Source organism: Diadema setosum, chromosome 5 (genome assembly GCF_964275005.1).
Source record: "Diadema setosum chromosome 5, eeDiaSeto1, whole genome shotgun sequence".
Taxonomy (NCBI): Eukaryota; Metazoa; Echinodermata; class Echinoidea; order Diadematoida; family Diadematidae; genus Diadema; species Diadema setosum.
The window spans coordinates 12,397,861-12,423,851 of record NC_092689.1 but is presented as its reverse complement, the minus strand read 5'-3'; the positions used below and the strand labels follow the sequence as shown (position 1 = coordinate 12,423,851).

The window sequence follows — 25,991 nt, the reverse complement described above, 5'->3', positions numbered from 1 at the left end:
TGGGTGTATGTGTAATTACAGGTGTTTGTGCAAACACTCGCATGTGCATGTAATCTTATGGCCGTCCTCATTATCATCTACCTATTCCTGAACTATTTCAATGGTATCTTAAGCAGATGGGTGCTGGTGGGTTAACATAAGACCACAATGCTCACTTCCAGAATTTGTCGGGTTTTTTTTTTACTGACGTGTAAAATTGTATAATATCATAGTGCATTACAAGCTCTGTGTGTCTGTTCAGATTCATTATAACCACATGCCAGCTCTTATGACACTTCTTTTGATAGATTTATGCACCAATGCAGGGGTCTGGGTATTTACAGTAAATAATGTAATCTTGGCATGCCATTGTCATCATCAAAATCTTTATCATTTCAACATTTAATACTGGTTTGAATATTGCACAGTGCGACCCCAGAGATTAAAATTGCACTGTGCCAAACATGCACTTAACAAAAAAATCAGACAGCACTATTAGACACAAGTTTCAAACTATATACAAACTGATTCCTTATTCAATGGAAATAACTTTGGGTTTTGTTTTCTTTGTTTAGTTGCTTTTTCACAATTCAAGCAAAAGAGATAGTAAAGTACTTGTACATTAACAGCCAAAAATATCTTTTTTAAAACTAGTTTTGCTCTTTCTTTTTCTTTTTCTTTTTTTTTTGCCAAGATTTCATGAAAATGTTCCTAGAGTGTGAAGTACAATTTGAAATTCATTGAATGAATAAGGAAAGTGTTGCATTAAACAGCTTGAGGCTTCATTTGAAGATGTACTGGATTGACAGCATACAAGTTATCATTCAAAAGATCAATGTGAAAGGTGTCTCTACAGCACAGTGCTGTTACACAAGGACCATGTATTTGCATAATTTGTAAAACAAGCTATAAATCACATTCACACATTTTTCTTGCTAGATCCCCTGTATCACTCTTGATCAGACCTTAACCTTTGGTTAGCCACAGGAACAAGATTGCCTTTCTCACCATAGTATCACTAACACACAAAATAATTCTCAAACTGATCAGTAGTCCTGACTACAAGGTTTGATTACGCTACATTCTTTATACAAAGGTTTGTAAAAAGAAAAAATATATATATATATTATATGATTATATAGTCTGGATTCAAAAACTCACATTGATTCAAAAACATGTGTAATGTTTAATCCGAGTATTACTTTTGGCATTTCAGTGTGTCCATTTCAGCTTTAGAGATAAAAGTAATACAAAACCGCAACACACATATCAAATGGAAGATTGAATACAGTAAACATATATTTTAAACTCTATGTTAAACTAGTATTGGGAGGTAATTGGTGTTCAGTATTAGGATACAAAGTATCTAATTCCTGCAAAATGTCAAGTGCACTGCTTTAACTCTCACAATTATGCTCAGAGACCAATTTCATTTGAGTTACACTCTGTCAATACATTTTCAAAAACTCTTAGAACATTTAATCAAATCCTCGGCAATTAGTTCATGCAGTCAGAAATGTCAACTCTTTCAAATGTGACGTGGCAATAGTCTGACATGCTATGCAGATCAAAGTCATGAACATGGCCTTAAACAATGTGCAATTTGTAGTGAAAACAGACATGGACTACATTCTACATGCTGTCAGCGAATACCAATCAAATGGAAGGCATGCCAACAATTTAGCACATTGTCAATTTCACGGCATAGGCACGCACAGGTGTTATTTGCTGCCATAACCCACTATTTGACCAAATATTTGCAGTTGTACGGTCATCAAGCAAAAGTGACTGAGTGCCCAAACTACCCAGCCTGGGTTGATATCTTGCAAATGTCACAGCAAGAAGGGTAAAAGAAAAAATGGAGGAAAAAAAAAAGAAAAGGCAACCCAATCAAAAAGAACTCATTATAGCTTTTGTCTTGAGGTCATGTTTGTCTTTCTAAGGAAATTAATTTGCCGCCTGATCGATTCCTCTAATTCTCTCTCGCTCTCCATCTCTTTCCCCCCGTTCATAAAAGCTAAAGCAATTACTTTAGCTGGTTTGCAATTCCAAAATCAGCTCATATCCTTTGCTTGAAATTATTACTACTGCACTTATTTGCTCTTCTCTCGGGCCTGATATCTGTACCATATCTACAAAGATTATTTAAAAAAAAAAAAAATCAGATGCCCGAGAAAAGACCCAAACCCATCATCATTACCATATCAACTGCCAAAGCTGTTGGAAAATGTCTCACCATTGAAACGATGAGCCGAGGACAGGTTTTGATGTATGATAATGGCGTGACAAAATGACAGACGTGAATTGTCAGCCATTACATTTGCACCTAAAGCAGGTGTTCAAACATTCAGCAGCTCTTTCGCAAGAACATGGAAACATGGTGCGTTTTCAGATCAGGTGGTAGAAAAGCTGCAATTCACGCTGCACTATGGCCGCAAATTTTTCTCCAATGCATGTCTCGACATGCGCAAAAGGTTCTGTGTTTACTCATGATTCTCATGTTAAACTCTCTTTGTATGGGGGATGTTGCTATGCTGTATATTCAGTAACTCGAACCCCATGCAATCATGTAATTGAGGAGTACAAATTTATAGAAGAATGATCGAAACTATGCTGTTTTGCAAGTTCCTCCCCTGGAAAATAAATACGAGGCTGAAATGATGATTTCAGTTGAAAGGACGGTTAAGTTTAGTGCATTAATTTCGAGAACAACTTAACAGCACATGCAGTGATAATGAAGTGTAGATGAATTTGATGTACACACAGCAGATGACATGGGCAATTTACATCAAAATTTAAGAGCATGCAACTGTACTTCGTCTGGTGGAGGGAGAAAAATAAAAGAGCCAAATGCACTGAGTTTGCTGTCTCTATAGGCTCAATTTCTCATCATCTTTATCATGTGTCAAGTGAACACTTTCACATGTGGAATGATATCAAAAAGGTATAATATATCATCAGCAGAGGACCAGAAGGGGGCTACCTACGATTTAAGAACATATGCAAATAATACCATCAATTCTCATGAAATCAAAGATTTCTTTTTCCAAAAGTGGGTAGATTTATAAGTATTGTTGCAAAACATTAGGTAAAATAGCACCCTTGTAGTTTTGATTTTTAACATTCTACTGAAAATGCATATGATTTTAAATTGACACCATAATGCAGAGGAGATCAAACTCTAAAATGTGATACCAATAACTCAATACCCCCCCCCCCCCCGAAATTGCAATAAATGCCCTTCTGCACTGAAATTCACAATTGCATAATTTGTCAACATGCACAATACACCTACTCAAAACAGGCTTGGCTCCTGTATCAGTGCAATTCTTTGAGTCTTTCCCTTTTCCTTTTTTTTAAAGGGGTTGGGAAGGGGAGGGCAAAAACAACAGCTGTAAATAACAGGTATTCATTTATCACTACTGTCTAAAATGCCATTCTCTCCAAAGCAAAGCTCAGTCGAGTCATCCAGGTGTTGGTAACGACTTGAAATCCCTTTACTTCTGGGCACTCCATTACTGCCCCGGTCCGACAGGAGGGGTATCGATTCACAAATTAGCGGCCAATCAACGCAGTTCCAATGCACAGTAGTATAAGCCAACCCGAAAAACAAGCACAGAGGATTCCCAATTCAAAGGGAGAAATCTCTTAGTGGGGTAAAGCTCTGCCTTGTAATCTCCCCTCCCCCCCCCCACCCCCTTTTGCCACACCATGACAAAATGGGGGGCCATGCTCATGCCAACTCATTTAGCACAATTTGTCTTATTCATCTTCATTACGGTATGCTTCAGTACTAACTAAACAGTGCTCAAGGTGAGCTGAACTCTCCTCCGACGCCCGCTCATCGCAATGCTAAATTCGCCAAAACCCATCCAACCTTTTGCCGTGTACTATAATGCTCTACAATCCAATTTGGAGGCGACTGTAATTGCTATGGAAGCCAGCTGCCAGCACTTAGTGGCAACAAGACACAAATCAATAGGAATCATTCCCTTGCATTACATTTGCATACATTCCGCACCGCAATGTGATATTTTATTGAATATAACTCGATATCTTCATTAGATGATAGTCCACAGTGAGAGACAGACTGTACTTTTATTGGTAATTGTGCTGTCTCTGCTTTACATTTCAGCTGATTGAATCAAATTTGCTCATTTGTACCCATTACAGACATAATTGGCAAGTCTTTTTATTGTGCCTGGCTGAAACTGCACATGTCTACGTATGCAGTCTTACGTCATACTAATAAGCACCATGTTCCATTAAAATCTCGTTGTTGACACAGCACGTTATCATACCGTGATAGACCCAACTATTACAGCAACAATCATGTCCCTCCCACAGAGAGTAGCTTAACATCCCCCTTCTTTCCCATGTTATAGCACTTGCCTCAATTAATGGTATTGCCCAGTGCACACCACGTAACAATACATTTCAGAGCACTCAACCATGATTTATTTGCCAACTGATATTTCACTCAGTCTAACAAACGGCAGCTAAGTGTTTGACCCTTATAGAGTGGCTTGGACTGACCAAACTGTCACATTTTCATTAGTCCACATACATTCACCATCACTTCTAGAAATCATACAAAACACAGTCTTTGATAGAATTCAAGGGCTGTTATTACATTTCTAATCACTATCCATATGCACAATGGAAACAGTAAATAGCCCATCATCCCTGAAATGGCCCCTTTTCCTTTGGAAATAACTAGTTGCAAAGTTAGCAAGCTCACACAGGTATGGCAATGTACCTCAGTCCAACCTGAAGGCCATGGTTACACAATAGGAATAAGGGGGATTATGTTATCTCTGTTCTGTAATACTTCATCAATGTTGGCTTCATTCATGAACTTTATATATAAATATATCTATATATAAATAAACTTATATATATATATATATATATATATATATATATATATATATATATATATATATATATATATACATATATTTGGGGCCACTAGCAGAGGAAAAGAACCATATCAGCCATACATTACACACTGCGACTGACAGGTACTTTTCATGAAACCTGATAGCCAAGGTGTGGGGAACAAAAGGCCTTTGTCCGACCACAAAATGAATAAATTAAAAAATAAAATAAAATCAAGGGGAGTTCTGTCATGTTTTTGGTACACCCTATACTTTACTTTGACTTGGTACAATTGCAACAGATGTAAGTTGATTAGAAGCAAATCCTTGTGATCTACAAAGAGATGCTAGGTAATGCGGCTGCCTTTAGATTAGCTTCTTCAATCTCCTATTAAGGTAAAGTTAACATTTAAAAACATTCATTGCATAATGTAAACACCATATATCTTACAGGCAAATTTTATGAATCAGGACGTGCATGACCACAGTATGGTTGATTTGGCAATTGGGGTCACAGTGATAGAATGAGAAACAGGCAGGTTTTAATACTTTTACAAGAACCAAAATTAGCCATTTCTCGCTTTGAAAATTTATACATTATGTTTGTGTTATTATTGTTCATTTAGTAAATAAGTTGATGCGAGAAATTTGCAAAAAATTAAAAACCATGAATTATATTTTGCACATCATGGGTACAGAGGGGAGGTGGGGTAGGCTTATACGAATTGGTAGAATTTTATAGCAGTGTAAAGTGTCATTTAAACAAATGTGTGTGCGATCTTTCTGCTTGAAATTTATGTTACATTGAATGACAGTTGATATACAATATAAAACTGAAGGTATATATCTTCATATGAAGTTGTTTACATCAATCAATACAACATATACAAATTGTAGATACATGTACATTGTACATGTATTCACATATCATTACCTGAATGATAATGCAAACAAAAAATAAATGATCTCATGCAAGCAGGAATGCAAAAATGAAATAAACCTTTGAAAGACAAAGGAGAAAAAAAGAATAAACATGTCTCACACTAGTCTTTTTCTTCTCTTCAAAACTTATTGATTGGTATCAGTCAATTTGAATTAATAATCAATTGATTTACAGATAACAATTGGCTGACAAGGTCATATTGCTATGATGTATGTATTGCTCCTCCGTAAAGCAATCCAATTAGAATTAATTCCCAGAGAATAAACTGTCTCTGTGCTGTCTCCCAAACTCAAATGTATGGTCTCGGTTGTAATGAAGTCTTCATTTCAATCAATGGCCAGACATTTTAATTGGGGTTACAGCTCTCTACCATTGTCATGACTTAAAGGAAAAGTCCATCCTTATACGGCACTGCTTTGTATGAAAATAGAAAATTCAGAGTTGTGTAGATCATTAAAGATATGTTAAAAAGTCAGAAACAAATTATAAAAATATGAACTATTAAAGTTGAGAAAATAAGACAAACTAGCAACTCTGTGTGACACATGTATGTAGTTGATGTGCAGCTCTCCATTCAGTTTGTACACAGAAATTCTTGAATTTCAATTTTTTTTTCTCAAATATTTGGGCACAGACAGTAGTTTTCCACTGATGAGGACATGCAAAAATGTTTGACACTTATTACATACCAAGAACAGGTGTGAAAAAAAAAATTCTTGGAGACAATAGGCCCTATGTATGAAAATTGGTTAATTTCTGTATACACACCAAATGGACAGCTGCTCAACAACAAAGAGTTGCAAAATTTGTTTTTCTCTGTGAAATCTAACAGTTCATAACATTGTTTACCCAACATGCCTGATGTTTTCCCAAATTTTATTGATTTTTCCTGGCTTCATTTAAAGCAGTGTCATATTAGGATGGAATTCCCTTCAACACAAGATGCGGCCTGTTCTTTTGACAAAACTGGTAATGCAGCAACCTTGCATGTGGCTGTAACACTTAGCAAGCGGCTGTGAGGGGTCTGCTGTTCTTTAGTTACTAATCCCTGTTGACTTCCGATACAATGGCACATATGATTATGTATGGCAAAAGTAATCCTGCTGTGACTACATGTCTAGGACTGCAGTTGTCAGTCGTGTTTAAAATAAACTATAACCCATTGAAGACTAGTCCCATGTACACTCGAACAGGTGTCTATGGGAAATGTGTGTTAAAGCAACATCAGCTCATCCTCAGAGGGTTTAAATGTCTAAATAAACCTCAAAATGCGAGTATGGATGCCAACACATTCTATGGCAAATCAGGAAAATTTTGTGTAACTGCTCAAAGCAAACAAATAAAAAAGTAAATGTGTGGTGTTTCTTCTTCTTCTTTTTTTTTTTTTGGGGGGGGGGAGGTATTGTATACTCAGATTCTTTGGCTCCCTCTGAGTTAGTCAAAAAGGTACATCACTACAGACATTGCATTAACCCATTGAGGACAGACTGATTTTGCTATAACATGCATTTCCCATAGACACCTGCCCAAGTATACTCAGGACTTGTCTCCAATGGGTTAAGACACAGCTATAAAACTTGAATGCAACTGTACTAGCAAAAGGCAGATGTGAATGTATGCTGTACATTAAAAGCCAGCACTTTATGAGGTAACCCTGAATAAGATTTTCCCTTAGGTGCCAGAAACAGAACACAAATAAACACATGCTACATGAATTGTAACTCATTAACAAACAACACGGTGGCATACATCAATAATTTGCAATATCCTCTTGAAAAAAAAAAATGTACTGATGAGAACAAGAAACCACTGTAAAGTGGCAATAACTACTTTAACTAGAAAAGCACACGGAGAGCACAGACCTCCGCCAAGTCAGCAACTTATTTCCACCCTACACGAACACATGCAATTTCCAAAAATAGAAGCCTTTTGTTACATCATTGCACTGCGCCTTGCCCGAGCAAAGCGTGTTCTTTAGTGCGTGTATGTAAACCTCCAGTAAGCAAAGCTTGAACCCCCAAGTTCATTGACCTCATATGCTAAGAGATGAAAAATCCTTCAAAAATCCATAAATATTCCTGGATCACTACCAAAATACAATGAGGTGTTCCTTGTGTCAATATCAACCTTTTACGCAAGTTTCATTTTAATCCGTACACAACTTTTTGAGTTATTTTGCAAATAGACAAACCAACGCCAATGATCACTTAACCTCCTCCTTCTTTGGTGGAGGTAAAAAACACCTGTAGATGACTGGAATGATTCGAAAGGAGCAAGAGAGGGAAATAAAGAAGTCCGTTTGGAAAGGTTTTTTATGACTCTTACCTTTTGCCCGGCATGGACGCTACGACCTGGATGTCACCCCACTCTATTTCTCGGTCCTGCTCTCTGTCCGTTAACAGCCGTCCCCGCCTCAGGACCAGGTCCATGCTGGAGCCCCAGTCCCGGAAAGAGGTCCGCCGGGCCTCGCAGAAGGCCATGAACACACCCCGATGGCACACCAGGGCCGGAATTCTGGCCACAGAGAGAGAGAGAGAGAGAGGATGCTTTAGGGGTCACTTCAAACTATCTCAGCTTGGATGACTTATTCTCAACTCCTGAGTGGGTAGCATTTCAATACGGTGGTCATTATTTGTGCACAGTGTCATTGGGGGCATTCGTGGCTCAGTGTAGTTTGAAAATATCTTCTCATCGTAAGCACATGCACAGACCAAATTTGTGGGATAGATGTTGACTGGTGAGCCAACAGGAATGAATTCCACACAGAATGGACCACGTAGAGGTCGCCATCTTCTACCCAGTCTATACATCGTATATCATGGACTCCCTTATAGACAAATCACAACAGTTGACATTTTACTGACCGCTGACCTGTGAATTACTGTATACGCCATATATTCATGTCTAGAACTTTTTGCGAATCGGGGTTTCCCGACAATGTCGAGAGTGGTTAAATTCACGATTGTGGAGTACAGAACTGAATGGAGAAATGTTGCATGCACGTCACATTTATGTCGGTATAAGAGTTAATATTTTGGGTTTTTTTAATTTTGCAAATAGCACTCGACTCGTGAAATTCGCAGAAATAAAAACGTGGATTATTTGGCAAATACAGTAGTATAATACAGGCAGCAAGCCTTTCAGCACATGAAAATTGGATATAAGCTACATACAGTATGTAGCAAAAATGACTTGCTTCTGATTTCTGTTTCATGACAACAGTGAAAAGTTTTAACATTTTTCTCTCGGCTTGTATCATCTAATCAGTGATTTCTCAAATGATTTTATTTCAAAAATTTTGCTCAATGGCGATAGGGCAGAGGAATGTATATCAAGCCACTCAATGTTTTTCCACACTGCTTGATTAGAGGTAAGCAATAAATATGAACTGGTACTCCTTGATTAACTTGTGAATGCTATGAAAACTGGTCAAACAGTTTAGGATTCCTCCTTCAGCACGCAAGATAACAAGTCCTGCTTTAATGTGGAATTTGTATCATAAACCAAACTAAAACTACTGTGTCATTATCCATATTCATGAGAATTAAAGAAAATGGATTTCAAAACTTGAAGGAAGGATATTAATGGGGGGATAGGGAAGGTATCTAATGAGGATCACAAGTGACAAGACCTGAAGTAGACTCTCTCCATCTGTGGCCCAACATGCAGGGTTTCCCATTATTGGTTTTTAATCATCTAATCATATTTACTTAGCCATCTTAATTAGATGCTTACCTAAATGTGTTGTACCCATTGTCCCCTTGGCCGAATACTTCTGCAAAGGAGAAAGAAAAAAAAAAGACAAGAAAGAAAAGAGAAACAGGTTATTTGAAGGAAAATCAATCTGGATATATGAAAGTTTACACACACACACACAGACACAAACAGACCTATAACACACAAACAGACTTTACATAAGGACATAGAGCTTGCAACTGAGGTTGTCATTTACATTCAAATACCAATGTGATGATATTTATGGAATTGCGTCCTTCCTCAAACTTCTAAGCAACAAGCCATAATTCATATCAATATTGAAATTGAGACCGCCACACAAGAGATGCTCATGTTGCAGCCACCAAATGTGGGACTGGGTATGAAATTCACTATTCCAGAGTAATGGCTGCCTAAACGTGAGGCATACACAGTCTGGCCCTTATTAGTGTCAGCAGAAGTACCCGACACTGTCACGAATTCTTAACGAAGACAACCAATTCCACAGTATTCTCACTGGACCTTTCCAAGAAAGAGCCTGGATTCTTCCTCAGAACACGGACAAAAACAAAATCAATATCATTATATTTTCAAGACTGTCAAATCACATCAAGATTTAATGGACCCTTTCCATGTCAGTGACTTATGACAGTGTGTGCATCGCTATGGGGATTTCTGTGCCAATATGCACTCAAAGCATACAAAGGGTTAATAACAGAATACAACAACAAGACCTTGCAAAATAATTTTCTTTTCTGTAGTTTGACACATTGTGCATTTCTCAAAATCAGACACACTCTGCCCCATGATAATTTTCTAAGCTTTCTTCTGTGGGACACTATTCAAGTTTAAGAACCAGTATTTCTCAGAAATGGACTCAGTGCAGTTACAGGATAGTTCGACACCTACCCGGGTGGAGGGGTTCTAGCAAAAACTTTCCACCCAAAATAAAATTTTGGTTAGTAACATAATTCGATACAATTTTCAAAGCTCTTTCATATGATGCAATCATCATTTATTGTAATTATTTTACCAAATTTGCAAACCTTAGGCCCTTCTGCTGGGCAGGAGATGAATTACTTTATTTAAGAAGTAATTTCCATGTTTGAGTAAATATTTTCTATAAACTACCAGGATCATTAAATGGTATTCTGTTCTGCATCAGAAAAACAAATCATGCCACAGGTATGAAATTGGAATTTTTGGTTTGAGAAATCTGTAAGTTTGAGAGTAAGAAGATTTCTAGAAACAATAGGACCCAAGAAATGAATTGGCTACAGTTTTTACTATCAAGTGCAAAGATGGCTGTGAGTATTGCCCTAAGCTGTTCCTGACCGATAGCAGCCTCAAGTTTGTGGACACTGGACAGGCTTGTACAGGAGGGTTTACTTCCTTCCGCTACGGATATTGCCAGCGTTCCACGCAAATTGGACTCACGACTCCAATTCTACCACGGACTCAGCTGGCCTTAACCTTCAACGCTTGTCTTTCCACATCACGGGAGCAGCGCAGCGCGAAATGGGTCTGCGAGCCCTCATGCTTGTTTGAACGTCTTTTTTCTCTCAAGGGAGGGAGGGAGAACTGGTGAGCGATCACTGAGATATTTTTTTGAGTTGTGGAAGCACTGTGGATTCATCGAGATGAAGCATAGACAGCAAACTTTCCAATCATCAGTACTGGGGGAGAACAGTGTATGTGTGTGTGTCAATCTTGCAAGAATTCTATCAAAACTTTAATACACATTCATTTCTTTCTGCTACCCCTCCCCCCCCCCCCCCCCCCCATGAAATGCAAGTTTATACATTAGAAATAATTCAGCACCGGAATTTGATGAACACTTGCTCTGAAATTGGAGTCAAGATTAAACCTCACTGCAGAACTGTGAGGGGAAAAAAAAGAGAAAAACAAAATGGGCATATCTTTCCACTTTAAATCTTTTTCCATCGCAAGACTGGATCAGAAAAATCTCTGGGATGTATGCATCCATTTACAAAGTGATGGCCATATTCTAGATATCTGGCATCATATCTTTCTCGCTCTCCCCTCTCTCTTTCTCTCTCCTTCTCTCTCCCCGCCGTATTTGCCTATTTACTGTCGGACAACTTCATGAATTTTTCACTTGTTCATTACTCCAACACTTTACAATCCTTCTAACATATCAACATTGACTCTGTATGATATCTAAATAAATGATGCAGTGAAAAGCACAATCCATCATGTTACACTCTCATGGAGCCATGAGAAAAGGATGTTTTCTATTCTCCTTTCCCCACATCTTTGCTCGTCTGATGCCTCTGTAGACATCTTCTATTCGCATCCCTGGATTCTTTGTGTGTTTCTAATTTCTTTCAATTTTTTTCTTCAGTTTTCTTCAGTTTAAGTTTCTTGGTATATGCTGAACTATATCTCTCTCTTTTTCTCTCCTCATTTCACCACTGTGATTAAAGTGTACCAATACCCTGGAAATCAAATTCGTTTACAGCTAGAATACACACACATAAAAAAAAAAAAAAACAGCCATAATTCAGCAATGATAGCCCCTGGAAGTATACATATTTCGATAAATCAGATAGTATCTCTATAGCAATTTGGCACCTGTGCTTCATGCATTAAGTTCTGCTCTGAAAGCGCAGATACTGATGTGTGCCCGTTATAGCCATTCGCATACATTTTCTAGAATAATATTGAGATTCCATATCAATCGGTTAGCTTATCACGCGCACACGCATTACATATCACTATTGTTCAAGACGTATTTAGAAAAAAAAAATGATAAAGTGATCGTGTGATTGAAAGAATCGGGGATCTAACGGTCTATTTCAAGATGTTTTTGTTGTTAAATACTCTTTAAAATTCACATTTAAACCAGGATAAATAAAAGGTCAGACAGACAAAAAATTCTAACATTTTGCAGAGGGCATGTCTCGAGTATATTCTACAAAATATATCATACATAACACTCAGAGTGTTGGTACACTTTAACTACATTTGTACCTCTTCTACCTTAACCAGTAGAGGGACAAGCGGATTTTGATAGAACACATTTTCCACAGACACCAGCCCAAGTACCAGTACTTGGGACCAGACTTCAACAGGTTAACCTTTTGCATCATTCTTCAACTTTTTTTCCAGCTCAATGGCTATATCCTCCTTTAATAACTCTTTATGTGCCACAGTGCAAACCCCCTGTATGCCAAATTATTCTGAGACTGCAACGCAGACATGCTTTGAGAAAATATTCTGTTTTTCATCTCCATGTAACGTTTTGTAGATTTTTGGCATGCTAGACATGCATTGAGTAAAGTTTCAGACAAAATTCCAAGCATTGCTTTCATGACAAATCTGTGATTGAGGTGTGAATTTCTTCAATTTGTCTCAATCTACAAATGAAATTTGTTAAGATTGCAACTGCTGATCTGTAAAATAACGAACATGTCAGAAAAAGGGAACCAATAGGACTCAAACCTGTCATCCACTGCTTTCCGGGCAGTGACACTACCACCAGGCTGTCCCTGGTTGCAGGCAGCGACACAATGAACTCACACCTGTACCAGCAGTGACACGAAAAACTCACACCCGAACCTTCACCCCTCTGAATAATAACTTGCTTTCATTTAGTATGCCTTGGCCGCCTTGGACTACTTAACATAACAATGCCGGAATTTCAGAGCTTGGGTATTTGTTCCATGTTCGTGTCACTGCTGGCAACCAGGGACAGCCTGGTGGTAGTGTTGCTGCCCGGAGAGCAGTAGATGACAGGTTCAAGTCCCACTGGTTCCCTTTTTCTGACATGTTTGTTAATTTACAGATCAGCAGTTGCGATCTTAACAAATTTCATTTGTAGAGGGAGACAAACTGAAGAAACTCACACCTGAACCTTCACCCCTCTGAATATTACCTTGCTTTCATTTAAATCTGTGATTATGCTTCTTTCATTAGACCAGTAACTACATCATTGTCCAGGCATGACTTCTGCGCACAATTATTCGAATATCCAAAAGGGAACACTGCTTGCAGATGTACAATCACCACACAATGTAAGATACATGTGAGAGGAATGGGATCAAGGGCTCACACCCGTAAATACAAGGGAATGCCCCAGGCCCCTTCACAAATTCGTACCAAAGATACCAAAATAAATGAAGAAAAAAATTGATTAAAAATCAATGATGTAGTTTAGCAAAAAACTGAATAGCTGTAGATATTGAGTATGAATTCCTCTACAAATTACATTTTGGTTGGAAGATGAAAGCTTTTCTGGTGGAATTTGAGGGGACTATATTTCATTGGGTACGTGTACGGAAAATGGGTGATTTTTTGAGTGAGAAGAACTCGTAGTCTGGCTTTGCGGACCCCTGGACAGAATTTGAACTGAATTATCCACCCTGAGAATTTGATGGAAGAAAGGGTATATCTAACTTATCCAGGTTAGTGAAGCTGAAACACCTCATTTCTCCCAGCTGTTTTACAGAATTTTTTGAACTTTGATTTTTAACACACATCCCTATGGGGAAATATTTATGGGTGTGAGCCCTATAGAGGATGCATGCAATGCACACAAGTCTATGGGAAGTATTCATCCCATACAAACTCTGCTGGTTTATGTTGATCTATTGTGTCAGATCTCTTCCTCCCTCCCCCCTTCCCCTTCCTTACCCCCCCCCCCCCCCCCACACACACACACCTCTCTCCTCTACCCCCCCCCCCAACTCTGTTTGGCTACAATTTGTTTTCTTATTATGTTGTTGTGGTATAGATAGATCTTTGTACATAGCAGGCATCAGTATCACACAACTTTGAATGACTGTGTTATTTTAATGTATTTCTTTGTTTGGCTACCACTGAAACAGGTCAAACTTCATAAAGTTAGTCTGTTTGACAAAACAGAGTCTTTTCAAGTATTTTGTAGGCAATAATGTGATGATGACACCCCATAATCAAAGATTACTGCCTGCCTCTAGGTATTCATCTTATGATGAACTGATCCACACTACATTTCTATTTTTTTAAAAAACCTCAAAGGGCATGAGTTTCAAAAATGTCCCTTTGAGAAGCTTTATGACCCTTGAATGTGTAATTTCCCATATGATGTAGGTGCAAATCTCATCAAAAACACATTTATGATGTTTAAAAGTCAAATGAGAAATATGACCTCCACTATAGGGCTCACACCCGTAAATACAAGGGAATGCCCCAGGCCCCTTCACAAATTCGTACCAAAGATACCAAAATAAATGAAGAAAAAAATTGATTAAAAATCAATGATGTAGTTTGGCAAAAAACTGAATAGCTGTAGATATTGAGTATGAATTCCTCTACAAATTACATTTTGGTTGGAAGATGAAAGCTTTTCTGGTGGAATTTGAGGGGACTATATTTCATTGGGTACGTGTACGGAAAATGGGTGATTTTTTGAGTGAGAAGAACTCGTAGTCTGGCTTTGCGGACCCCTGGACAGAATTTGAACTGAATTATCCACCCTGAGAATTTGATGGATGAAAGGGTATATCTAACTTATCCAGGTTAGTGAAGCTGAAACACCTCATTTCTCCCAGCTGTTTTACAGAATTTTTTGAACTTTGATTTTTAACACACATCCCTATGGGGAAATATTTATGGGTGTGAGCCCTCAAGAGTGAAGCTTTCATTGTACTGTGGCATTTGGTGATTTATCTATCAGTTTGGGCGGGATTGTGCATTTGAGCAAAATATGCGAACTTGGCATGCCGTCGACTGAGTTGGGCGGGCAAACGTGGCACATAAAGAGTTAATATATCTTTCTCTGTTTTGATCTGTCTTCTCCCTGTACTCTATATTCTTTCCCTATATTTCTCTATCTCAATGTGCATTTAATTATTTTTTATTTCTTCCTGTCATATCTTCCCTTCCTTGATTAGTTTTTATATCTCCTTCTACTTTCCATTGTTTCTCTCTTCCCCATTTTTTGATTTGATTTGATATCTGAATTGTTTCTCCATTGTTTCTCTCTTTCCCTTCTTTTGATTTGATTTGATTTGATTTGATTTAATTTGATATCTGAATTTCTTTTTTGTACATAGATGAAATACAAAGTCAATTGAATGAATTAATTGAGCACGGCATAATTTGAATCTGACAGTTAAAACAGATAAATGATTAATTCAAATATCAAACATTTTTTCTAGCACAATGCAAAATGAAAACAAAACCATGTTACATGCTACCTGTTTCCTATAATACACAGGTTCTTTTTCCCTCCTCATATTTTGTTTTTCCTTCATTAGCAATCTGCCTCTCTTCTCTTTATTCTGGTCTTGATAATCTCTCCTTTCCTTGCTCCTCCTTTGCTATCCGTCCCTCTCCACTCTGCATCCCCTTCAATAACAGTCTGTATCTCTTCTTTCCTTCTTCAAAATGTTTCTCCCTTCTATGTTTTCCCTCCATCAATGTATACGTTTCTCATCTCTGTTTTCTGCCTATCCGTGCATCTTTATTTCTCTCCAGATTTTACTTTCTGTTCCTGCCTGTCAACGTACATGTTATCATACTTATCAGCCCCTTGAGTCTGTCTTTCTTTCCCTCTCGCTCTCCCCCAGCTCTCTGCCTGCTTTCCTGCCATTCTCTCTCTCCCTCTCTTCTCACGCTCTTCCTCTCTCTCCCCTTTTCGGTTTCTCGCGGTGTATCCTTCACGATTTTCTTGCAATATGCAGTTTGCTATTATCCCGACAGACACCCAATGCATCATGCTAGATGAAAAATTCATCCTACATTTCTCGTCCAAACACTGGGAGGCCCTCTCCGCATCTTGCCTACTACATGGCCATGGGTCATGCGGAGGGATGGCGGCGCGCCTATTTTTGGCATCCAATATCGTCCGAGGTGTGAGCCGGGATGCCATACCAGACCACTTGTCTCACTGACACTTTTTGCTAGTTTCTATTTATCGTTTTTTCTTTTTCTTCTTTTCGTGTAAAACAAAATTATTTCATTTGTTATCCTAATAAGAATAGGTAGAAAAGACAACAGAGGCAAGCTATGAATAACAGCTCAGGGGTATGTATCACAATGAGCATGCTACACAAACAAACTATACAATGAAAGACCAGCTAAAAAATAGTGTGAACAGGGATCGAAGCATAGAAAGGGTGAGGTAAAGAACGAAGCTAATCATCACCATCCTACAATTATTTCACACCGTGACAGACAGCTGTAATCACATGTTCAAAAACCCAGCATTGTCGTATGATGAATCCAGCGCCGAGACTTGTTTGCGCCATGTTAAGAAAAGCATTCTCCTAGCTAAGATGAAAATTCATACTGGCAGGTAAATTGCTACAAAATGCAAATATATGACCACTGCAAGCTCAAAGCATGATTTCATCAAACTTGTCACTACCAAAAATCAGAATTCATATGACATTGAATATGTTTGTTTTTTTCTTTGCACAGATTAATTTCATTTTTCCTAGCAGATAAAATCAGCACGAATTTTCAATATGGAGTTCAGGCAGATTTTTTTTTTATTCATAACTTGTCCAAAATCATACACATATTGACAAATGCATGCAATGGTGCATAGTGGTATTGTTCGACTTTTTCTCTGACTTTTAGTTTATGAATTAACTTGCGACTAGGCCAGGCTAAGAAAATAAAATAGAAGTCATTGAAATGACACAAAGCACATTTTTAACTTAATGCAGCATATAGCGTTTTCTTACGAAATAGTATAATGAACAGCTATAAAAAAAAAAATCACATGCAACTTTGCTTGTAGTGACCTTTTTGCTGCAAACACTTGAACTCTACATGTAGGGTATGTGCAAGAGGCCTTAAGGGTCATATTCCTGGGTGACTACATTGTAGTATTGTTTGCGGGACAAGTTGCTTGTCAGTCATAGCTCTAACAAACAGAAGAGCTCCGATAGCCCGCTAAAAGGCCACTTCGCAAAACCCTACATAGACTGGTGAAGAAACGCAACTCACATGGAATTTGCCCAGCTGCTCAAAGAAGAGACACTCGATGTTGCTTGAATAAACAAAGGCGTCCCATCCAAAGGGAACGAGAGAGCGGCCCCAATCTCCTAAGATAAGTCAGTTACAAAGGCAAATGTTCTGTGGAAGTCACATTGAATAGGTCTGCGGTGTGCTCATGTTGTGTGTGGGTTGAACTTTGTGTCCACACACATGCATGTTGCTGTACTGTAACCCAACAGCGAGGGTTACCAACTCAGTCAAAGACTCCAATGTTGACTTCTAAAAATACACATAGGATTTGCCAAGTTTATGTCCTTCTGCTTCTGAGCAGATAGAAAGTGAGCAATCCTGTTTGTAAAGTGTTTTTCCCTTGATAGCTTCCAACTATATATAGATGGTATGTACACTAAATCTCATCTGCAGTGATACATGTATGTTAACATCTCACCTAGATCACTGCAAACATTCTGGAGTTCTATGCATGTTTACACATGTACAACAAGCAAGCAAGCTTAGTTTGTTTGTTTTTTTCTCTCTTTTTTTATCAAAAAGGCAACAATATTTTGCTGGGAATAGTGCATAAAAGCACCAGCATTTATTAGTGCATCATTGTTCAATTTTTCAATTCAAGTGGCTTTTCTATTAAAGCATTTTTCTTTAACAGATACAATGTATTAAGTACCAAACTGCTATTATGAAACAAGGGGTAGATCCTATAAATCCACATTTTATAAATATGGAATCTTGAAAGTGCATCACAGAAAAGGAAGGAAAAATACAATGATCGCAAAGGACAGGCTGAATATTCATAGTTTGAATAGAAGACAACAAAATTGGTAATTAATACAAGGGTTACTGATAAAAAAATGTGGAATATTTCTTCACAAATGCACACTGTAGATTTTTCATGATTATGTACAAGCATGGTGAAAATTTCGGCACCAAAAATAAGTACTTTTATGAATGCAATAACGCCTGACACAGGTAAAAGTTATGTAGTTTATACACAGCAGTCTAGAAAGTCTTAGAAATCTGTTTACACATCATATATTAAATTGAAAACAGCAGGTCTTTTTATAAATCATATGCTAATGTGCCAGACAGGAAATGTTTAAGATAAATTAAAGTGCTCCATTTTGTATAGGAGATATGATAATGGAGAAGTATCTCATTTTACATGGTGGTGTGAGAAGTCTGTACAACACTGCTTGTTCAACATACACATCATTATTGCCAGTGTATAAAAAAAAACAACCAAAAACAGTCATTCTCCATGGAAGCACAGCGGTAAGTTCTCCACTTCACCACACACAATGCATTCTAACCCTACAATGATTGCTTCATATTGATTTTGACTCTGCCTGCACACGCATGCAGCAGAGGGCCCCCCCCCCCCCCCACTCTACGCAATACACCGCATCCACAGACATTCAATCAATTTGTCACAACTCGGTAACGTCACCTAAAGCTACCCATCCGTCTACGGCGTGTGTCCTCACCGTTCGGCTAATAAGCAGGCAAGGCTTATCCCATCACAAACCGTGCCACCGCTTTAGTCTGCGCACGAAATCGTGAAAAGTCAATTTCATTAAGGCCGCTGTTTCCAATGCGAGTGATGAAAGCCTATTATCCGGGGCCCCCGGTACTCCAGATCCGATTGTAGGTGACGCTTCTGTTTTTCAGGTGTTATACAGGGCAAAGGGGGTCAGGTAGGGAGTAACATCCATTGTTCACTACATTTGCCATTTCCAACTAAATATAATCCTATCTTCTTCTCTTCTTCTTCTTTTTTGTACATATAAGTCCAATCAAGACAAACCACACTTTACCAAGATGGGAGAGAGGAAGAGGCAGAAGATAATCAGTTCAAATCCAGCAAGAGATGTAAAAAAGTGTGATGCATTTGAAGTTTAGAAACTGCAGCATCCCAAGTACCATCACCTCGCAAAGTACAGCAACTGTGGAATGTTTACAAATGCGCATCTCAGTTTCTTGTGACCACACAATTCAGTCTCCCCCCCCCAAAAAAAAAAAAAAAGTTATAATAATAATTAAAGTCAAACAAATACCACCTTTGCACAAATATCAAAGTGACACATCTACTTTACAGGGTTCAAAAGTCTAGATATTTTGTTCCAAAATGTCTTAGCATCTCCTTCTTCTTCCAGTTGAAAATGAAAGTGTGCAATACCTCAGCAATATTTTGTTTGAGTCATCCCATCATGTTTCTGAAAAAGAGAATATCTTAGCATTCATTTTGAGGTGAATATCACATTTTAGATACCTTGCTTCAAAAATTAAAATATGACTCACTACTGGGCAGCCATCACAAGGTCAAGGAGGTTTTATGCATGGAGTTCCAACTGGCTGTAATTTATTCAAACAGTTGTCAGATTTCTATTGATGTACAAAAGAATTCCACAGGTGCACTTGTGCCTTTGATGATCGATGTTCCAAGCCGCCGTCTTGCTGAGCAATCTGAAGATTCATTTTGAACGTTATCATAATGTTGGCTATATTTTGCTTATTTATTCATTAAATGAAATGAAATTTCACCTAATAATAAAGCATGTAAAACAAAAGTCAATTTCGTTCAAAAATTTGCTCAAAAGTGTAAATCAGAGCTGTATTATGTGAAAATGTTTAAAACTGTACCATCCTGGAAAGCTGGTTTTATCACTTTTCGACTTAATTTCCCCAAATGAAACTAACATGTAATAATCTTCAAGTATAATTCTTTGTTGAGAGATATATCAGATTAGTGCCCACGTATGCCCAGTCGAGTAATTTTCATTTTCATTTCAGCATTTTTTCCTCAATTTCGGTTCGCGCATCCTCGTGTCTGTACCACCTAGCTTTTATAAGAAGGGATAGCGAAAAGTAATTACCATCACAAAGACATATCTTTCTTTGAAAGTGGCTGGTGATTATGCAATGAGACACGAGTCAATTGTCTTCGTATCGGCGCGGCAGATCCTGTTTGGCACATGCTTCAAATATTTTTGAGCGGCGGCTTCGAACATAGATCAAAGGGAATAACTCTGTTGTTACTCCATCTCTTCAACCTCCTTGACAAGGTGCAAATTTGTCATTGTTGTTTTTTGAGATAGTCCTGGGAAGATGCTATCAAAGTAAGGTGTACTGCTGATTTCAATAAAGGCATATTTTCCTCATGACTCATCATCTCACAGCTGTTGAAATTAGAATGTCACTTCATATTTGCCTCTCACACCCATCACCCCTCCCCATCCAACCCCCCAACCCCCACCACCACCACCACCTACACCACCCTACTATGACTCAACCAAAGTATGAGACCAACTCTACCTGCAGCAGTTTCAGGTTTCTGAGAGTTTCTAAGAGAAGAAAATTGCAACAAGCTTCTCCAGTGTCCACAAATTTTAAGCAGCAATGGGTAAGGAAACACTTTTGGGTGCAGTTCAAAGCCATCTTCACATCTGCAAATCATCAGCAATCACTGAGTATGGGCAAGGGAGCTAATAGTTGCAAATGCACTGACCCTAAGTTAGTCCCTTTTAAGTCTCTTGTCAAAATTAACCCGTTGAGGACAGACTGATTATGCTACAACATGCATTTCCCATAGACACCTGCCCGAGTATACTCGGGACTCGTCCTCAACGGGCTAACAGAACAGTTCATGTCTGGCAAAGAGTGATCACAGAGATGATTGTAGGGCAACCATAGGATCCCTTATTTTTGTAGGCAAACCCTTGTAGAACGTAGGGAGAAAATTCCCCCCACCCCCAGTCTAAGATTTTCTTAACATCTATATACAGAAGTTTGGTGGACTTGACTATAAACAGAGTGACTGTTCTGTCTTAACAAAATCAAGTGATTTTATTTCACACTAGCAATACTACAAATCGTGAGAATTAGTTAACCTGGACTACATAATGAACATTACTTCACATCAATCTACAATTCTGCATTCTGATACATGCCTAAAAAAGAGAAAATGACAATCACTCAGATTTACACTTTGGGCCTGAGGGTCTATTATTAGTGCATTATTAGTCTGTAATCTCCTGACATACATTTGTATTAGGGGTGGTTATGAGCCATGTTTGCAGTCAAGCAAGAAATGCTCTCCACAAGAATAGCTCACAAAATGGTGAACATGAATGTGAATTATCAATCATTTTTCAGTAGCTACCTTTGATGAACTGTCTCAAAATGACTTGGGATAACATTTTGCTGGCACTATTTGGAATGCAATTCATCACGTTAAAAAAAATATAAAAAAGATTTAGTTTGTTTAGTTGGACAATTGTTCCATAAGTCAAAGTACTATGGCTTTCTTTTTTTCTTTGATTTACCCTGAACTGTCATTTGTTTCGACTATAAACCACAAATATATTTTCTGAGCAACCAGCCCAGCGGGGAAAACTTCTCCCTCCAAAAAGGCAACATCTTTTGTAATAGCTGTTTTCCCAAGGAACATATTCAAATCCCATGGCCAGACAGAGAAATTGCATTATCCTTGCATTACAACTGCACGGAACGCATCTCAAATTGGATTGACTTTCGTGTAACTCACGGGTTAGCCTCTTCTCAAGCCTGACATGTATTATAACTACTTCATGAGAGGCATCTGAACTATGTTTTCAGGAAGCCTATGCTCAAAGAGCCTGAATATAGTGAACCTAATTTTGGGTCAAACCCATTACCTGGGGGGCATTTCATGAAGCATTTTGTCCGACAAAGTTGTCGGACAAATTTGCTCTCAGCCAATCAGATGCAAGGATTTCAGTAGCTTGTAACAGTTTGAAAGAAAAATGTCCGACCAAACCCTTCATGAAATGCCCCCCTGATGTCAATGCAAGACAAGATATCATATCAGTCTTCCCTGCATCCTCTGATGGAAAAGTCTGAACAGAAAGAAATAGATTATATGCAGTCAAACTTTCATATGTTTCTATATCTACCCAAGATAGCGTCTTCCCCAAGCCTTTGAAATGGCTGTAAACTGTGTGAGGTTTTACTATGATATCAAACAGTTACCTGCCCATGCATTATGCTGGAAATTTCCTAGTCATTTAATCAATATTCTGTGACATTTACTAAGCAAGGCTGAAATATGAGTAAAACAGCTAAAATGTCCACTCATGTTTAATAAGATCACATAGTGCACTTGTGTTATCACGAACACATCTGTAACGACGATCTTGTTTAAGTAAAAATTCAGGTTCCTAGATATGCACTGTAATGTTCGGCTATGACAAAATTTCGATATAATCTACGAAAACTGCTGGTCCCGAAGACTTCCTTGTAACAGGTATCGCCTGTAGTCACACAAAACAGACAAAGTGAACACTGGCAGGAACTGGGAGGATCATAGGCAATTCCTTTCTCTTGTTCTCTTTGTCTCGACGGTTTCCTCAAATAAAAGCAAGATAGCAAAATTCTCATTGGTGACGACAAGCAGAGCAAAGGGTTAAATACAAATACAAATAGACAAAAAATCAGCAATGTCATAATTACTCTCTGAAATTACAATTTGATACAAACAAAATGATTTGATATGAGGTCATCAGCTCTGTTTTACAAGTAAATTACAAATCATGTTTAAAGTGAATTATAGACTGACTGAATGTCATACTATGGAATATAGAACTATAAAGCACAGAACAGAAAAAAAAAATTAAAACAAGATTGTGCATCTACTGCTTTCTGGGCAGTCTACAGATCAGCAGTTGCGATCTTAACAAATTTAATTTGTAGAGGGAGACAAATTGAAGAAACTCACACCTGAACCTTCACCCCTCTGAATCTTTCTTTATCTCTTTATATCTTTCTTTCATTTAAGATTGTGCATGTTTCCCTGAATATCAACTGTTGTATGTATGTTTATCTAAGTGTGTGTGTATTAGATAGACATGTATGTCATGTATACATAGTATAGGCATTATCTTTTGGCATGATTGTTGTCTATTAAAATTCTTTGCAGTTTGACAAGTACTACAATAACAATTTCTAAATGACTTTTTTGTTGTTCTTGCAATACTGGGATTTATCTTATACAAGAATGCAAAGAAGATTTCAAACATTAATTCTGCCTACTTCAATGAGACAAACCCATTCAGTGTATCCATTGATTTTTTTCAAACACTTTGAAAACCTACGCAGTCTGGCTCTTCTTCCTCTGACGCTTCTGACATATCTGCATTGATTTAGACATCCCACAGCACTGTCATCTGAATACAATGTCATGAACTTCACAATCTGTGGGCTCTTGAATGTGCATACATAATACAGTTGGTGCTAAATCTTTCTACTGGAGACGAAATCCATCGCTCTATCCTGAACCTAGGAATCTGACCCAAGGTCAGTACTGCGGACGATCCTTGTCAATTAGACATGCATCGCACATCGATCTGTAATGCCATTACTGCCGACAGTTGACGCTGCGAATCTACGTCAGGCCAAAAACTACATCAAAAGAGAATAGATTTCACACACATATGAATACAGCTGTCTCTTGAGAAAGGATATCATTGATGATATTATGATTTAGTGCTTCCAGAGATCTCTCCCTTATTTCAATTAGTAATGTACGGTACTTCACGATTTTATTGAATCTGACATCGCAAAGAATTTCTATCAAACTTAAAGGACTTCTTCTTTCTAAATGGCACAATGTGCCTGGTTGAAACCATTTGCTAACTATTGCTAGTCGCCTGGGTGAACCACAAGGGGTCGGCATCTTACGTCCATTTTTCTTGTGTGGGTAGGTGGGTGAACCACTTCATTGGGTTTGTACCCTGCGTTTTGCTATGAATGAATGAAGTGGGATCTTTTACACACGAGTCACAAGTAATCTACACAAAGGACGTCCAATAATTGTCGTAACTGAGGGACAGAATTAAAGGACAAACAACACATTCTAAAATTGTGGATTCATAAAGTTTGTGAACGACAGTAAGTTTGTATGTGAAAGGGAGTTGCGTATCTTGAATATGGACATTTCAAGACATTTTGTGTTTCAAACCGTGTGTCATGATCGCTCCATTGGGTATTATTAATAAAAAATCATCAAAGATTCACACAAATTGGGTTCTACTCTGCCACAGTAAGGCTGAAGACCCTACAAACAGGACCCAGCAGCCCATGGCACGGGTATGAGAGTGATCTTCTGGTAGACTGGTCAGGTTTTCCTTGGGAAATCATCCATTAATCGGACCTGCCTAGCAACCACTATAATAATGTAAACCGCAATTAGTTTTGCAGAATATTACATACAAGACTACTCTATATGGCATACATTTTAATAGTGAGTCTAATTTTTTTGCGAATCGGGACTTTGCGACAATTTCGCGGGTGGTTGAATATATGCAATCATGGAGAGCAGTACTAAGCTGAGAAATGTATGCATGCATGTGCATATTGATGTCAGGATCAGAGTTGATATTCATGCACCGTTTTATATTTCTGAATAGCACTTGACTTGCAAAATTCACAAAAATATTAATCACTTGATATAATCAGCATATACAGTATCTGAAGATATTTAAGTTGCTGTTTCTTGTTTTTGTTTTGTTTTGATTGTTGTTGTTTTTTCCCCGGGGGGGGGGGGGGGGGGGGTGAGTTGAAGGTGTGTGGGGTGGAAAGAATCAGCAGTGCAAAGTACAAATCTTTTTCATGAGAGCTGGATCTTGAAAATTCTTATACAAAACAAAAAACAGGGGAGATTTCAATGTTGTCATTTCTCTGTCTACCTGGCACGTGGATGGGGTTAATCAATCAAACCATGGAGCCTCGGCATACATGTAGCTTCGTGGTCAAACATTGTCAACCATCCATCAAGTGGCACTGCGTGAGCACTCTTTCTAAAATAGGTTAGACTAAATTGTGTTAAGACAAGAGCACATCCAGTCTCTCTAGACATAGCATGTCCCATCTAGGTGGAACAATGTTTGGAAAGCTGTGTCACTGTAACAGCTTTGAAATGTTGATAAGAGAATTCCGTCTCGTGACAGATGAGTATATAGTGGCTGGATTGCAAAGGAGTCAATGAAGGAAAGAGATTGGGTCACCTAGGCAGCAGCTTGTAGTCAAATCAAAGCACAGCATCTGTCATAGTATTCTCCATTGCATTCTTTTAGATACATTTTTGATATGAGGGGCTGTTAGCTTGATTTGATGGTTTTACCTATCCTTGAACCACTGAAGCCTATAAACCTTATCTGAGAACTCCATCATGTCAGGCAGTTCTATGAATAGCAAATAACCAACCGAACATGCATTGTATGAGGGCATGTTCACACATGAAAAAACTAGAAATGTTGCTATGGCGACTGGTATGCCTCCGCCATAACGCATGATTCTCCTAATAGGTCTATAGTACATGTGGACAATGTGTGATGACAGTTTCACATAACTGGCAAAATATTAAAATGACATGTTTGTCACAAATGTGTTGAATGTTCACCTTCCTTGACCTACAATGTAGGTTTAATTGGATGAATGGGAGAGGATGTATTTCGGGATTGGAGGACTTTTAC

General features: G+C 38.2%; 1 protein-coding gene across 1 annotated transcript in view; it reads right to left on the bottom strand.

Annotated features, from left to right (window-relative positions):
• The window catches only part of LOC140229100 (sialidase-3-like), an 88,797-nt gene that overhangs the window by 45,101 nt on the left and 17,705 nt on the right, over positions 1–25,991 (bottom strand). Inside the window, exons 3-4 of the mRNA XM_072309365.1 lie at positions 9,538–9,577; positions 8,128–8,316 (exon numbers count right to left, since the gene is read on the bottom strand). Coding sequence (XP_072165466.1) covers positions 8,128–8,316; positions 9,538–9,577 — 229 coding nt within the window. The remainder of the gene's footprint in view (positions 1–8,127; positions 8,317–9,537; positions 9,578–25,991) is intronic.